The sequence below is a fragment of the Hyperoodon ampullatus genome (assembly GCF_949752795.1).
Source record: "Hyperoodon ampullatus genome assembly, chromosome: 12".
NCBI lineage: Eukaryota > Metazoa > Chordata > Mammalia > Artiodactyla > Ziphiidae > Hyperoodon > Hyperoodon ampullatus.
Genome location: NC_136925.1, coordinates 37,282,612 through 37,297,399, shown reverse-complemented (window position 1 = coordinate 37,297,399; position 14,788 = coordinate 37,282,612). Strand labels below are relative to the sequence as shown.

Here is a 14,788-nt window from a genome sequence, read left to right as displayed (position 1 = left end):
AATTATTGAATCCATACTGGAGATAAAGTAGTAAAAAAAAAAAGAAAGACTGAATTTCCTGCCCTTATGCAGCTTAAATTATCGTGGGGGAGACAGACAATAAGTATATATAAAAGTAAAATACATTATGCGCCTTATGATGACGAGGAGTGCTGTGGGAGAAAAAGCAGGGAAAGATGAGAAAGGACTGTTTTGGGAGAGGGCGTTGCTATTTTTAATCAGGTGGTCTCAGAAGGCCTCACTGATTGGATGACATTAAATGAAGACCTAAAGCAGGACCATACATTTATCTGGGGTTCATAATACCTTCCTAGGCAGAGGGAATGTCAGGGGCAAAGCCCCTCAGGTGGGGAAAAATGCCAGGTACTTTTGAAGACTTAATCCTATTAGTAGCTTTTACCAAAAGTGAGAGAGAACGTAAGTTGTTTTTCCCTAGGATACCGTTTTCCTCTAGTGTGCTTGTCATATTTCCCCCTCTACCTGTGAGAACAATCTATAGTATAGTCTCATCATTTAAAAAAAAAATTCTTTGTAGCAGAAATGTCACTTTTCTATTATCTGTTTCTTTCCATAAGTTTCATGTGACAGAAAGCATCCTTTTGGCAGTGATCTTACCCTATTTTAAAAGCAATAAACAGTGCTGAGAATAGAGATCATTAGGGATTGGGCCTGTTTTTATTAAGGTAGTTATAAAAGACCTGTTTGAGAAGATGATATTTAAGCTGAAATCTTAGGGATGAAAGGGAACTAGTCACATTAGGGAATGGCATGTTTTAAGAACATGAGGCAAAAAGTTCGGTACATTTTAAAAAATAGAAAGAAGGCCACTGTGTCTTGGCCAGTGACCAAGAAGGAAGAGTGACATGCAATGAGGTTAGAGAAATGGGAAAGATCTAGGTGATATAGGGCCTTTCAAGTCAAGGAAAAGGAATTTTTTTAAAATTTATTTATTTAATTTATTTTTATTTTTGGCTGTGTTGGGTCTTCATTGCTGCATGCGGGCTTTCTCCAGCTGTGGCAAGTGGGGACCACTCCTCGTTGTGGTGCACAGGCTCCTCATCGCAGCAGCCTCTCCCATTGCGGAGCACGGGCTCTAGGCGTGTGGGCTTCAATAGATGTGGCATGCAGGCTCAGTAGTTGTGGCTGCTGAATAGAGGGTGGAATAGAGGGAGCCAAGAGTAGAAGTGGAGAGTCTGTAGTAGTAGGTCCAGGTGTAAGATGATGGTGGCCTTTAGGGTGATGATGGTAGAGATGGAGAAAAGTCAGTAAATCTGGGGTTTATTTTGGAGGTAGCATTGACAGAATCTATTATTAGATGGGGTGTTAGGTTGTTACTAAACCAAACTTGAGTCTGCTCACCCACACACAGTAAAGCCAATCTACTGGGTTGTGGTGAAGGAAAGTACATTGTTTACTGCAGGGCACCAAGCAAGGAGAATGGGCAGTTCATGCTCAAAAGACCCAAACTCACCGACGGCTTTCAGGGAAGGGGTTTTAAAGGCAGTGTGAGGGAGGGGCTGCAGGGTGTGTGATCAGCTGTTGCACAATTCTCTGATTGGTTGGCATCAAGGTGAAGTTCCAAGCATCATCAACCTTCTGGTTTCAACCAGACTAGGATCTGTGTTCTTGTGGTCAGCAGTTTCCATCTGGTGGGGGCCTGCTTCCTTTAAAAACAACTCAGGAATGTGTGTCAGGCCTTTATCTGTATCTTTCAGGGACCTGGGAGTTGGGTGACTGTGCTGTGTGGTGGATTTATAGTCTAAATTGTTACCAGTTTCCCAGCCCAACAGCTATTCTTTATTTCTACATCTTCACATTTCCTAATCATTAACTCTTGAGTCAGCCTTTTGAGACACAATGGAGGCCTGGGAGACTAAAGCAAAAGCCTTTTACTTCAAAGGACAGGGACACAGGGGCTTGTGTACGGTTTCAAGTTTAGGTTGAAAGAAAGGAAAGAATCATTCCTGAGTTCTGACTTGGGCAGCTAGATGGATAGTAGTGCTTTATACCATGATATGAAATAACTAGGCAAAAAATAGGTTTGGGATGGGGAACAAAGCCAAATTGAGAAGGTCAGCCTTGAAGGCAAAAGTTTGAAATGTGGGCTTCCCTGGTGGTGCAGTGGTTAAGAATGCACCTGCCAGTGCAGGGGACACAGGTTCGAGCCCTGGTCCGGGAAGATCCCACATGCCGTGGAGCAGCTAAGCCTGTGCACCACAACTACTGAGCGTGCACTAGAGCCCGATAACTACTGAGCCTGCGTGCCTAGAGCCTGTGCTGCACAACAGGAGAAGCCACCACAATGAAAAGCCCACACACCGCAACGAAGAGTAGCCCCCGCTCACCGCAACTAGAGAAAGCCCGTGTGCAGCAACGAAGTCCCAACGCAGCCAAAAATAAATAAATAAATTAAAAAAGAAAAGTTTGAAATGTCTCTGAGACATTCACGTGCAGATGCATTGAGTTAGATGTTGATAGAATTAAGTATTGTGAGTGTGTGTCAGTAGATGAAGAAAGCTTAACAGATTTGAATCGAATGCTGCAGCTTCTAATTTCATAGTCATTTACTTTAACAATAAGTGCTCTGTTTATTATTTTATCTTAAAAGATATGACAGTTAATGTCCCAGTGTTACAAGGCAATGAATATGGAGCAATCCCATATACTCCTAATGTTTGAGAGTTCTTTATATCCACTAACCGTGTTTTGCTTTTTTTTCTGCATACAGCTGAGATAGTCGTTTTCCTTATTGTTTTGTCTGCATTATAGTAAGATGAATAAGTTCAGTCTGAAGCTGTGTGTGTGGCTTCAGGAATCTACAACTTTGTGAGAAATTTGCTTAGAGAAAATTTGTAACCTGCTTGAGCAGTCAAGTTTTACTGTTGAACAAACAAGCATTTTACTATATTATGCTACATGTTTTAAATCAATCTCTTGGTATTCTAACTTTCTGTAATTAGAAATAATGGTAAAGATCTAAAAAGTTTATGCATTTGTGTTTTAATATAAAATCATAAAGATACTTTGCTTGGCTTCTGGAGAAAGATTGCTCTTGGGAATTAACATGATTTGAATGAGTAAATAAATTTGGTGATAATTTGGATCATAGCTTGTTACAGTGCTTTGGGTATACTTGGCAGTGAACATCATGGATAATAAAACTTGGTGAAAACATTTAGACAGTTATTTCATAATGCACTACAAATTATACCAACATAAGTTTATTGAAAAGAGTCCATTAACTACAGTGAATGGTCATATGTTCCAGAGTTAATCAGTGGTAGAGAGAATACATTTTTGTGTATGAGATTCAGTTGATAAATGTACAAATCTATGAGACTAGATTTATACCTCAGTCTAAACTCTGATCAGTACTTGAAAATATTTTTAGTGAACTCTTAGTGTTGCAGGAATACAAAGGTTTAGTTTGTAATGTCATTTTAAATAAAATTCCAAATTATCTACAGTAAGAAGACTACCTTATGATATCTTTTATTTATCTGGTCCAGTTAAAAAAACTAAAAAAATGTATGCCTTGTAACGTACTGTCACTTTTTTGTAAGGTAAGTTTGGGAAGGTTCAAGAAGCTTTTTCTTATGAATGTTGGTACCCTATATAAAGGAAATGCAGATGAACATCTGTCAGATATTGATCCAATATCAATATCCGGATATTGATTTTCACTCTTGGACTCATGACCTATTATTATTATTTGAATTTACAGTATGATTCCTCTTTCTTCTTAAAAAAAAAACAAAACACAGTATACACACAAACACAAAACACATATATATACACAGGTATATATGCATATATAGTTTAACTTTGTTTTTATATTTTTATTTTAGTTTTTAATTTTTTAAATTTAGGTATAATTGACATGTAGCATTATATTATTTTCAGGTGTACAATATAATGATTCAATATTTGTATATATAGCAAAGTGCTCACTACCACAATAAGTCTAGTTAACGTGTCATTTTACATAGTTGTAAAAAAATTTTTTTTGTGATGAGAACTTTTAAGATCTACTCTCTTAGCAACTTTCAAATATGCCATACAGTATTATGAACTGTAGTCATCATGCTGTACCTTACCAGTTACAAAATAACTAAAAATAACTAAAATACTGGCTGCACCAGTTTACATTCCCACCAGCAGTGCACAGGGTTTTCTTTTCTCCCTGTCCTTGCCAACACTTGTTATCTCTTTTCTTTTTGACAGTAGCCATTCTGACAGGTGTGAGGTGATATCTTTTTTTTTTTTTTGGCTGTGTTGTATCTTCGTTGCTGTGCGCGGACTTGCTCTAGTTGTGGCGAGCGGGGGCTACTCTTCGTTGAGGTGCGCGGGCTTCTCATTGCGGTGGCTTCTCTTGTTGCGGAGCACGGGCTCTAGGCTCGCGGGCTTCAGTAGTTGTGGCATGCAGGCTCAGTAGTTGTGGCTCGTGGGCTCTAGAGCGCAGGCTCAGTAGTTGTGGTACACAGGCTTAGTTGCTCCGCTGGCATGTGGGATCTTCCCGGACCAGGGCTTGAATGCATGTCCCCTGCATTGGCAGGCAGATTCTTAATCACTGTGCCACCAGGGAGGCCTGTGAGGTGATATCTTATTGTGGTTTTGATTTGTGTTTTCCTTATTATTAGTGATGTTGAGCACTTTTCATCTACCTGTTAGCCATCTATATGTCTTCTTTGAAAATGTCCATTCAGATCTTCTGCCCATTTTAAAATTGGATTGTTTAGGGTTTTTTTGCTATTGAATTGTATGCATTTTTTAATATATTTTGGATATTAACCTCTTATCAGATACATGATTTGCAAATATTTTTTCCCATTCAGTAGATTGTCTTTTCATTTTGTTGATTTCTTTCGCTGAGCAGAAGCTTTTTACTTTGATGTAGTTCCACTTGTTTATTTTTGCTTTTGTTGGTTTTGCTTTTGATGTCAGACTGAAAAAAATTGCCAAGACCTATGTTAAGGTATATGTGCATATATATTTTAACTTATTTTGTTTTTAAATGAATCTTTTGTTTTGAAACTTAATATCACAATTCTCCTCAAGAGAATAGAAAACCCCAAGTGTGCTTACTTTTCGTAATATTTTTTTTTGTTTTGTCAATTAGCTCCTGATCACTTTTCTCTAGAGCAGTGTTTCTCAAAGTGTAGACAATGGGACAGAAGTATCAGTTTTAGCTAGGAACTGATTAGAAATGTATCCTAAACCAACTGAGTCAGAAACTCTGGGGCAGATCCCGGTAACTTGTGGTCCAGCACCCCTCCAGGTGATTGTGATGCACTAAAGTTTGAGAGCCATTCCTCTTGAGCAGGATTTCTCATTGTTGGCACCATTAGATATTTTGGACTGGATAATTCTTTGATGTTGGGGTGGTGGCAGGGAGGGGCTGTCCTGTGCACTATAGGATGTTTGGCAGCATTCCTGGTCTCTGCCCACTCATTAGATGCCAGGAGCACACTACTCCCCGTTCTCAATCATCACATTAAAAAATGTCTCCAGGAATTGCCAGATATCCCCTAAGCGGCAGAATCACCCCATTTGAGTACCACTGCTCTGAGAGGGGTGATGTAGAATTTTTTTTTTGGATTTAATAAAGTTTTATTTTTCAAAACATACAGCTGGTGGGACCTGTTCATGCATCTTCACCAGCAGCTGGAGCATCTCCACCCTTGCTATTTCTGGTGTACATTACTTGAGCTCTGTGCTTTGAAACCAGTTTAATAAGTCCTTTACTAAGCAGCTCCTGCAGGGCTACCCTGGCCAGGGAGCCACGAATCTTCAGTCTCTCAGAGACGACAGCTGGAGTTGTAAGCTTATAGTTGGGAACTTCTTTACAGAGTTTGTCATACGTTGCTTTGTCAAACAAGACTAGGTTATTGAGCTTGTCCCGAACTTTGCCTTTGGACCACTTCTTCTTTTTGGCCTTGCCCCCAGATTTGTTCACTGGGTCTTTGTCTTTCTTGGCCGACTTTCCGGCATCTTTCTTCTTCTTGTCATCCTTGGGCGGCTTTTGTGCTTTGCGGCTAGTTGTGAGGCAGTCACACGTTGCTGTTTCCTGACACTAAAAACCGGGGAAAAGGGACGGAAAACAATTTTATGGATCCCGACAGCTAACTTCCCGGCATTACTGACAGCCAGACGTGCTCCAAGTGCGCAAGCGCCGCAGCCGCGCTCCGGAGTCCGTGATGTAGAATTAATGCATAAAACTGCTTCTCCATTAAAGTAGCAGTGATCATTTATTGAATCCCCAAGTTCTGTCCTGGGTACTTTACATGAATTATCACTGTCATCGCAACAGCCTTGTAAGATGTGTTTGAAAGTCTAAAGCGTGGGCCAGTTTATTTATGAAGTTTCACATCTGTTCCACCAACTCAGCCTTTGAGAACTACTATGTTCAGTTGTTACAGTGACTCATTTGGGCTGTATTTGGAACTATATTCTTTAAACAAAAGGACTTTGACATGTAAACAAATTAAAAAGTTATTTTAATCAGTTAACTCTTCTTGTATAAACATAACCATGTGAACTTCTTATTGTAAACTTAGCTATAATTGTTTCTGGATGATGAGGATTATTTTATTTTTGTTGAGGTGACTACTAAATGACAAATGAATCAATAGTATGCTGTCATTTCAGTAAGACCGTTTACATTTTTTAAAAATTCATTTATTTTATTTTTGGCTGCGTTGGGTCTTCGTTGCTGCATGCGGGGTTTCTCTAGTTGTGGCGAGCAGGGCCTACTCTTCATTGTGGTGTGCGGGCTTCTCATTGTTGTGGCTTCTCTTGTAGAGGAGCACGGGCTCTAGGCGCACGGGCTTCAGTAGTTGCAGCACGCGGGCTCAGTAGTTGTGGCTCGCGGGCTCTAGAGCGTAGGCTCAGTAGTTGTGGCACACGGGCTTAGTTGCTCTGTGGCATGTGGGATCTTCCCGGACCAGGGTTCGAACCTGAGTCCCCTGCATTGGCAGGTGGATTCTTAACCACTGCACCACCAGGGAAGTCCCTGTTTACATTTTTTGAAGTAACATGTCTTCCATATTTTTCCTTTTCCTTCTTTTGCTGCCTTTCCTCTCCCTCTCCAGCTTTCTGTGTGGCACTTGATCTAGTTCTGAGTATGTTGATAACACTTCTTTCCCTCTCTTACCTCTCATTTAAACTTTTACCTACTCTCTGACCAATTCTTTCATTATCTTTCTAGGGTCTGGATGACCAAATAAACATTTTAGCTCAACAGTCTAATTAATGCCAGCCAGTGTGTTACCTATTCCCAGGTACCCATTTCATGTACTTTTTAACAAAGACCTAGAAATTACTTTATTGAGAATTCTAGAATTTCCTCCCCCTCCACTCTCCCAGTCCTATCCCTGTGACATTCTGTTTACTCCATCTCTGCCTGTGCAGACCAGTCCTGACTAGTGGCTGTGATAATGAGTTCTTGACGTCACAGTTCTCCATATTAATGATATTTTTTCTGAACCAAAGAAGTAACTGCCATTCTATAGCAGGGCTAATTTGTTATTTTTCATTGCATGTGTCTTTTATTGCTTTAGAAACTGTAAAAGATTCAGAAATCCTTTTATGTGAAAATTACATTTAAATATTAAACTATTCCAGTGTTTTAATTAACATTCAGAGAGTTGCACGATTTTAACCCAAATGCTGGAAAACTAGAAAAGAAGCAACCCATAAAAAATGAGTGCAAAATAAACAAATTTGTGTATCTAAGATACAGGGTGTTCAGTCAAGTCCTGATCATTATCTTCAAAGTGGCTTTCTACTTAAGAAGCATTTCTTCCCACAGGGTCCCTTTAGGATCCAGACTATCTCTGGTTCCTGGGCTTTTCTACATCTAGCTTATTTCTATCTTTCTCTGTAGAGGAATATCAATGAAATATCCCAAATGGTATTTTTAATTGGAGTTTATTTGCATAAAAGATTTAACCAGATTCAGATTTCGCTTTATTTCACATTACCATAAACCACACTCAGAAGTACACTTCAAGATATATGCCTCTTTTTCTTAAACTAGCTTCTTGTTTTTGTTAATAAACTCAGATTTTTTTTCCTACAAAAATATTAACCTGCACTTAACTTTTCGCTTATTTTAAGGTGAAATTATTTTTATGTGGGTTTTTAAAACCCTATAAAAACATTTTTGCAAGAAAAATAATGTATTGCTATTTGTCCACTCAGAATATAAGGAAGGAGGCGCAGAGGAAGAAAGGCAATCAGTGGACATCTAACATCTGGGAAGGAGGAAGAGAAGAGGGCAATAGCATAGGCTCAGTGAGTGAAGGAGAAAGGCTTTACATACAGAAGTTTCCCCCCAAAAGTGGCGGGGGAAGGTGTTGGTAGTGATGGGATGAATTGGGAGATTGGGATTGACATATATACACTAATGTGTATAAAATAGATAACTAATAACAACCTGCTGTACAAAAAATAAATAATATAAAATTCAAAAAAAAAAGTTTCCCCCCAATATTTTTATCAGCATTTATTTTAAGGTGTTATTACACTCAGAATAATATTCTGTAGGATTCAGATATTTGAGTGTAAATGAATAAGTTGAGAAGCACTGGTAGAATAATTCCAACTTTTGATAACTTTATTCTTATTTCTACTGGAATTCTTAGAAATCCTGATTAACTTTTAGGATACATTATGTATATGACTTATTACTAAAACCTACTGAATACATTTAAAATAATAGTATTTATTCTAAAATAAACTCACTACAGGAAGTAATATAGTTTATAAAATATTGGGTGGGCCCTATTTTGGGGGGTATGTGTATAATTTTACAAATCAACTTTGTTTTTTTTTTTTTTTAACCCCACATTTGTTTATTTATTTATTTTTGGCTGTGGTGGGTCTTCGTTTCTGTGCGAGGGCTTTCTCTAGTTGTGGCAAGCGGGGGCCACTCTTCATCGCGATGCGCGGGCCTCTCACTATTGCGGCCTCTCCCGTTGCAGAGCACAGGCTCCAGATGCGCAGGCTCAGTAGTTGTGGCTCACGGGCCTAGTTGCTCCGCGGCATGTGGGATCTTCCCAGACCAGGGCTCAAACCCATGTCCCCTGCATTAGCAGGCAGATTCTCAACCACTGCGCCACCAGGGAAGCCCTCAACTTTGTTTTGATAGTGAATGAGTTGTTATAATAAATAAATTTTGTAGTAATTGCCACCTGAATAATCCTAGTAGCTAAAAGTTAAACTGTGGTTGAATTTTCCAGTTTTACTCATCATTGTCCATGGCAGCTTTTAAGAGGTAGTTCCTAATTGAATGATGTTTTCAGTTATCAGTTGCATTTTTCCTTGTTCTCATTGAAAAATAATGCCTTAATGTACATGTTGAAGTAAATTTTTATTTACTTAAATGTTTACTAAGTATTTATTTCTGCAGCAGCTACTGCTAACTGTTCAGTTTGTGATCTGTAACTGCCAAAGGAGACAAGATTTGGTAAACTATTATACTTGACACTACCAAGAATTTTGAAGTATAGGACTGTGGAATTTTTGATAATATGAACATTCTGTTCATTAATAGTTTCTCAGATTCCTGTTAATCATACATCATTGAATTGACTCAACTTGGAGTTTTAACAAGCAAGCAGTGTTTTAATTTATAGAAATGTTAACTGAAAGTTTTCTGTGATATGGTAGCATCCCTGAGAATCTACTGGCCTGGTGACCTCAAGCAAATCATTTACCTGTTTTGAACTGCAGCTTCCCTCAGTAAGTTGCTTTGAAAATCAAACAACATAATATTCATTTAGGGTTTTAAAAAAACAGTTAAATTCTGTTCAGGTATGTTATTAATAAAAAATGATCTCTGAGGTTCTACTATAATCAGAACCCATGACTTTTCACTCTAGCATCACTTGAGTTATTTTAATACCACTTCTTTACCAGCCTAACTTTAAAAAAAAATTTTATTTTTGGCTGTGTTGGGTCTTTGTTGCTGTGCGCGGGCTTTCTCTGGTTGTGGCGAGCGGGGGCTACTCTTCGTTGCGGTGCGTGGGCTTCTCATTGCGGTGGCCTATCTTGTTGCAGAGCACGGGCCCTAGAGCACATGGGCTTCAGTAATTGTGGTGCGTGGGCTCTAGAGCGCAGGCTCAGTAGTTGTGGCGCATGGGCTTAGTTGCTCCATGGCATGTGGGATCTTCCCAGACCAGGGATCGAACCCGTGTCCCCTGCATTGGCAGGCAGATTCTTAACCACTGCGCTACCAGGCCCAGCCTAACTTTTAACATGCTTTTTACTTAAGCATCTGTCACTTGGTCACCTGCATTAGAAGAGAAGTGGGTGGGGAGGACTTGAACCATCAGGCACTACTAATACACAATAAAGGACCAATTGGACTCATTAGAAATTGTGATAACTTTATGTATGTCAATTTGGCTTCCCCAACTACATATTAAGTAAAGGAGAGTCCGTGTACTTGTTTTATATTTTGGTTTTTAATTCTCTACAGCTCCCAGTACTCAATTAAGTACATAATAGGAGTAAATAAACACTTTAATAGATTTAACTCTATGCAGAACCTACAAAGTAAAAACTTAATTGAGTACACTGTTACTTCTATCAGTTGTTTTACTTTTTCTTTTCTCTTCCTTGCCTAGAATTAAACTGGAGATTCATAATATGAACTATTTGCAAATGGGGGACTTCTTTTAAAGAGGCATTTTTCATGTAGCCACCTTGGACAGATGAGATGGATTTGAAATAGAACAGAATTTACCTGTAATCATATTACATTTACTAAATTCCTGTGATGTCCCAGTACTGGATATGCCTTCTTAGTGATTCTTCCCAAGAATTAGATAAACATTATCAACTTTAAAAACGAGGAAAAGAGCTTACAGGGCTAGTAAGAGATGGGACCAGGATTTGATCCTAGATCTCTGATTCTAAAGTCAGTGTATTTTCTATCTGGAGGCTGTTAACTCTGGCTACATATTAGAATCATCTGGGAGTTTCCAAAAAATACAGTTCCAGGGAATCTGAAATAACTGGTCTGGAGTGGATCCTTGACATTAGTATTTTTTTTAAAGTTTCTTAGGTGGTCCAGGTAGGCAGCTAAAGCTGAGTAATGTTGCATTATATATTGCATCTCCAGTGACCGCTGGTGCCCCACCCACCTTTTTAAGCTTTTGTTATTTGTCTATGAATAATTATTAATAAAATTTTCTCATTTACAGTTTCTCATCAGAAGCATGAGGAATTTGTATTAGAATAAAGATAGAGTATCCTGCATAATAAACATTGCAAAGATAATAGTTAATATAATGGAGTATCTTTTTCTCCATTAGTCTTTCAAAAGTTAAAATAGATTTTTGTTTTTGTCTTATGACTTTGGAGTGCTCTGAGTGAAGTAAAAATGGGCTTGATTACATGTTAAATTTGTTTCTGGCCCTCTGAATTTAGGAAAGTGATAAACTGTAACTTAACCTGAGAGGAAAAATATTTTCTCAATTTACAATAGTTTTGAAAGGTAACAAGTCAGGTAATCTGGTTAAAAATTTATAGGTGATTTACACAGGAATACATTTAGTTAATTAGCACTGGCCTGCCACTGGCTATAGCTCTTTAAATCTCTTTTTGGCAAGCAAGCTACTTTAAAAATTGTCTTTTAGAGTCAGTGAAGACTTGAATATAATTGAGGGTCATTCTTCCTTTTTTTTTTTTTTTTTTTTTTTTTTTATTAGTTTCTGCTTTATAACAAAGTGAATCAGTCATACATATACATCTGTTCCCCCATCCCCTCCCTCATGCATCTCCCTCCCTCCCACCCTCCCCATCCCACCCCTCCAGGCGGTCACAAAGCACCGAGCTGATCTCCCTGTGCTCTGCGGCTCCTTCCCACTATCTATCTACCTTACGTTTGGTAGTGTATATATGTCCATGCCTCTCTTTCCCTTTGTCACAGCTTACCCTTCCCCTTCCCCATATCCTCAAGTCCATTCTCAAGTAGGTCTGTGTCATTATTCCCGTTTTACCCCTAGGTTCTTCATGACATTTTTTTTTTTTTTAAATTCCATATATATGTGTTAGCATACGGTATTTGTCTTTCTCTTTCTGACTTACTTCACTCTGTATGACAGACTCTAGGTCTATCCACCTCATTACAAATAGCTCAGTTTCGTTTCTTTTTATGGCTGAGTAATATTCCATTGTATATATGTGCCACATCTTCTTTATCCATTCATCCGATGATGGACACTTAGGTTGTTTCCAGCTCCGGGCTATTGTGAATAGAGCTGCAATGAACATTTTGGTACATGTCTCTTTTTGAATTATGGTTTTCTCAGGGTATATGCCTAGTAGTGGGATTGCTGGGTCATATGGTAGTTCTATTTTTAGTTTTTTAAGGAACCTCCATACTGTTCTCCATAGTGGCTGTACCAATTCACATTCCCACCAGCAGTGCAAGAGTGTTCCCTTTTCTCCACACCCTCTCCAGCATTTATTGTTTCTAGATTTCTTGATGATGGCCATTCTGACTGGTGTGAGATGATATCTCATTGTAGTTTTGATTTGCATTTCTCTAATGATTAATGATGTTGAGCATTCTTTCATGTGTTTGTTGGCAGTCTGTATATCTTCTTTGGAGAAATGCCTATTTAAGTCTTCTGCCCATTTTTGGATTGGGTTGTTTGTTTTTTTGCTATTGAGCTGCATGAGCTGTTTATAAATTTTGGAGATTAATCCTTTGTCAGTTGCTTCATTTGCAAATATTTTCTCCCATTCTGAGGGTTGTCTTTTGGTCTTGTTTATGGTTTCCTTTGCTGTGCAAAAGCTTTGAAGTTTCATTAGGTCCCATTTGTTTATCTTTGTTTTTAGTTCCATTTCTCTAGGAGGTGGGTCCAAAAGGATCTTGCTGTGATTTATGTCATAGAGTGTTCTACCTATGTTTTCCTCTAAGAGTTTGATAGTTTCTGGCCTTACATTTAGGTCTTTAATCCATTTTGAGCTTATTTTTGTGTATGGTGTTAGGGAATGATCTAATCTCATACTTTTACATGTCCCTGTCCAGTTTTCCCAGCACCACTTATTGAAGAGGCTGTCCTTTCTCCACTGTACATTCCTGCCTCCTTTATCAAAGATAAGTTGGCCATATGTGCGTGGGTTTATCTCTGGGCTTTCTATCCTGATCCACTGATCTATCTTTCTGTTTTTATGCCAGTACCACACTGTCTTAATTACTGTAGCTTTGTAGTATAGTCTGAAGTCAGGCAGCCTGATTCCTCCAGCTCCGTTTTTTGTTCTCAAGATTGCTTTGGCTATTCGGGGTCTTTTGTTTTTCCAAACAAATTTTGAAATTTTTTGTTCTACTTCTGTGAAAAATGCCAGTGGTAGTTTGATAGGGATTGCATTGAATCTGTAGATTGCTTTGGGTAGTAGAGTCATTTTCACAATATTGATTCTTCCAATCCAGGAGCATGGTATATCTCTCCATCTATTTATATCATCTTTAATTTCTTTCATCAGTGTCTTATAATTTTCTGCATACAGGTCTTTTGTCTCCTTAGGTAGGTTTATTCCTAGATATTTTATTCTTTTTGTTGCAATGGTAAATGGGAGTGTTTTCTTGATTTCATTTTCAGATTTTTCATCATTAGTGTACAGGAATGCCAGAGATTTCTGTGCATTAATTTTGTATCCTGCTACTTTACCAAATTCATTGATTAGCTCTAGTAGTTTTTCGGTAGCATCTTTAGGATTCTCTATGTATAGTATCATGTCATCTGCAAACAGTGACAGCTTTACTTCTTCTTTTCCAATTTGGATTCCTTTTATTTCCTTTTCTTCTCTGATTGCTGTGGCTAAAACTTCCAAAACTATGTTGAATAAGAGTGGTGAGAGTGGGCAGCCTTGTCTTGTTCCTGATCTTAGTGGAAATGGTTTCAGTTTTTCACCATTGAGGACAATGTTGGCTGTGGGTTTGTCATATATGGCCTTTATTATGTTGAGGAAAGTTCCCTCTATGCCTACTTTCTGCAGGGTTTTTATCATAAATGGGTGTTGAATTTTGTCGAAAGCTTTCTCTGCATCTATTGAGATGATCATATGGTTTTTCTCCTTCAACTTGTTAATATGGTGTATCACATTGATTGATTTGCGTATATTGAAGAATCCTTGCATTCCTGGAATAAACCCCACTTGATCATGGTGTATGATCCTTTTAATGTGCTGTTGGATTCTGTTTGCTAGTATTTTGTTGAGGATTTTTGCATCTATGTTCATCAGTGATATTGGCCTGTAGTTTTCTTTCTTTGTGACATCCTTGCCTGGTTTTGGTATCAAAGTGATGGTGGCCTCATAGAATGAGTTTGGGAGTGTTCCTTCCTCTGAAATTGTTTGGAAGAGTTTGAGAAGGATGGGTGTTAGCTCTTCTCTAAATGTTTGATAGAATTCGCCTGTGAAGCCATCTGGTCCTGGGTTTTTGTTTGATGGAAGATTTTTAATCACAGTTTCAATTTCAGTGCTTGTGATTGGTCTATTCATATTTTCTATTTCTTCCTGAGTCAGTCTTGGTAGGTTGTGCATTTCTAAGAATTTGTCCATTTCTTCCAGGTTGTCCATTTTATTGGAATAGAGTTGCTTATAGTAATCTCTCATGATCTTTTGTATTTCTGCAGTGTCAGTTGTTACTTCTCCTTTTTCATTTCTAATTCTACTGATTTGAGTCTTCTCCCTTCTTTTCTTGATGAGTCTGGCTAATGGTTTGTCAATTTTGTTTATCTTCTCAAAGAACCAGCTTTTAGTTTGGTTGATC

General features: G+C 38.3%; 2 protein-coding genes across 5 annotated transcripts in view; one reads left to right on the top strand and one right to left on the bottom strand.

The window, feature by feature from the left end:
* The window catches only part of ATG5 (autophagy related 5), a gene marked incomplete at both ends in the record, with an annotated part of 121,503 nt that overhangs the window by 43,973 nt on the left and 62,742 nt on the right, over nucleotides 1–14,788 (top strand). The window lies entirely within an intron of this gene.
* LOC307061159 (small ribosomal subunit protein eS25-like) lies at nucleotides 5,586–6,230 on the bottom strand (the record flags this gene model as incomplete). Its single annotated transcript, XM_079716169.1, has 2 exons — nucleotides 5,586–6,073; nucleotides 6,141–6,230. The coding sequence occupies 2 exons, from the start codon at nucleotides 6,228–6,230 to the stop codon at nucleotides 5,645–5,647; spliced, it is 519 nt and encodes a 172-aa protein (XP_079572295.1). The 3' UTR covers nucleotides 5,586–5,644.